We start from the raw sequence: 2457 nt of genomic DNA, 5'->3' as shown, positions 1-2457 counted from the left end.
GTGTCCCCAACTCCAGTCCTGGTGTCCCCTGGTCCCCCCCAACCCTGGTCCCAATGTCCCTTGGTCCCCCCAGTCCCAGTCCTGGTACCCCCCAGTGTCCCCAACCCTGGTCCTGGTGTCCCTTGACCTCCCCAGCCTCATCCTGGCACCTCCCAGTGTCCCCAACCGTGGTCCTGGTGTCCCCTGGTCCCTCCCAACCCTGGTCCTGGTGTCCCTTGGCCTCCCCAACCATGGTCCTGGTGTCCCCTGGTCCCTCCCAACCCTGGTCCCAATGTCCCTTGGTCCCCCCAGTCCCATTCCTGGCACCCCTCAGTGTCCCCAACCCTGGTCCTCCTCATCCTCCGGTGTCCCCAACCCCATCCCGGTGCCTCCTGCTCCCTGGTCCTCAGCGTCCCCAAGCCCGTCCCCACTCACCAGCCACCTGGACCTGCACGGTGACACGGAGTGGGGTGGGCAGCCCCACGTGGGTCACCACGCAGGCGTAGGTGTCCCCGTGGTGGAGCTGGGCAGGGGACAGGCGGGCGCCGCTGCGGCGGCTGAAGGTGCCRTTGGGACCCAGGTAGTGGCCCGAGGTCCAGGTGTCCCGCAGGGGCAGGGGGAYGCCCGTGTCCCCCGCCTGCCGCTGCCACGTCACCGCCACGTCCAGCGGGTAGTAGCCCGAGATGTCGCAGAGCAGCTCCGCCGCCGAGCCCGGGGCCACCACCAGCGGGTTGGGCAGCAGCGTCACCTTGGGTGGTTCTGCGCGGGGACGTCGGCCATAGAGGTGGGGGACGTATGGACCACCATGTCCCAGCCCCCCAGATGTAACRACCCAGTCCACTATAGACCTTATAGCCCAGCCCTTTTCTCTCTATAGGGACCGGATGATGCTGGAGATGGCTTCAAGATGCCTTTGGAGCCTGCTCCCACCTTCCTGGGGTCTATAGGAGGTTGGGGACCAGCCTGATGCAGCCCATATGGACCAGTCCAACAAAGCTCTTATGGCTCAATCTCCATACAGCCCTTATAGACCAGCTCTTTCCTCTCTATAGGGCCCGGATGATGCTGGAGATGGATCCAACATGCTCTTGGAGCTTGCTTCTAACCCCCTATAGGCTTTAGAAGGGTATGGACTGGTCTAATCCAGCCCCTATGGAAGAGTTTGGTAGATCCATCACYGTCCAGTCCCAAAACAGCCCCTATAGCCTGGTCCTTTCCTCCTTATAGCTAAGGGATGTTGGAGACAGGTTCAAGATGTCCTTTGGAGCCTGGTCCCATCTCTCCTGAGGTCTATAAGAGGTTATGGAGCGGTCTGATACAGCCCATATGGTCCAGCCTGACAGAACCCTTATAGCTCGGGTCTTCAAACTTCTCTTACAGCCTGGTCCTTGTCTCTTTATAAGGTTTGGAAGATGCTGGAGATGGTTCCAAGACACGCTTTGGAACCCACTCCCACCCTCTTGGGGTCTATAAGGACTCGTGGATCCACCTACAGGCCATATAGACTGATACGATAGAGTTCTTATGGTCTGGTTGCAAAATAGTTCCTATAGCTGGCTCCATTTCTTTATAAAGACTGGAAGATGCTGGAGATGGCTCCAAAACACCCTTTGGAGCCTGCTTCCACCTTCCTGTGGTCTACAGGAGCTCATGGACCCATCAGATACAACTCATATGGATGAGTCCCATAGAGCCCATATGGCTCAGTTCCAAAACAGTCCCTATAACCTGCTCCTTCTCTCTCTATAGGGGCTGTAGATGGGTCTAAGAGGCCTTTTGGAGCCCAGTTCCACCATCCTAGGGTCTATAGAAGCTTATGGACTCATCGGCTACAGTCCATATGGATCAACCTGATAGAGCCCTCATGGTCTGGTTGCAAAATAGCCCCTATAGCCTGCTCTTTCTTTTTCTATAGGGACTGAAGAATGCTGAAGATGGGTCTAAGATGTTCTTTAAAGCCTGGTTCCACTTTCCTAGGATCTATAAGAGCTTATAGACTCATCATCTGCAGTCTATATGGGTTGATATGATAAAACTCTCATGGCTTGGTTGCAGAATAGTCCCTATAGCCAGCTCTTTTTCTTTCTATAGGGACTGAGGGATGCTGGAGATRGATCTAAGATGTTCTTCAGAACCTGGTCCCACCTTCCTAAGGTCTATAGGAGCTTACGGACTCATCATTTACAGTCCATACGGGTTTATATGATAAAGCCCTCATGGCCTGGTTGCAAAATAGCCCCTATAGCCCGGTCCGCGTCTCCCTATAGGGGCCGCCGGAGCTGCTTCCCCCCCTTACGGGGCCGCGGACGCTCACCGAGGACGCGGACCCGCAGGATCTGCTGGGCGTGGAAGTGGGGCAGGTAGACGGTGCAGATGTAGGTGCCCTCGTGGGCCACGGCGAGGGGCCGGAGGCGCAGCGAGACCTCGGTGACGTCGCCCGCCGTCCCCAGCAGCAGCTCGGCGCCCTCCCGGGCCACG

General features: G+C 57.4%; 1 protein-coding gene across 1 annotated transcript in view; it reads right to left on the bottom strand.

Annotated features, from left to right (window-relative positions):
* Positions 1-349: 349 nt before the first annotated feature.
* Positions 350-2457, bottom strand: part of TAPBP (TAP binding protein) — a gene marked incomplete at its 5' end in the record, with an annotated part of 4188 nt that continues 2080 nt past the window's right edge. The window contains 2 exons of the mRNA XM_026063968.1: positions 350-738; positions 2294-2456. Coding sequence (XP_025919753.1) covers positions 386-738; positions 2294-2456 — 516 coding nt within the window. The remainder of the gene's footprint in view (positions 739-2293; position 2457) is intronic.

The sequence above is a fragment of the Apteryx rowi genome, unplaced genomic scaffold, assembly GCF_003343035.1.
Source record: "Apteryx rowi isolate R43461 unplaced genomic scaffold, aptRow1 scaffold_2052, whole genome shotgun sequence".
Taxonomy (NCBI): domain Eukaryota; kingdom Metazoa; phylum Chordata; class Aves; order Apterygiformes; family Apterygidae; genus Apteryx; species Apteryx rowi.
This window is presented reverse-complemented; position numbering and strand designations above follow the sequence as displayed.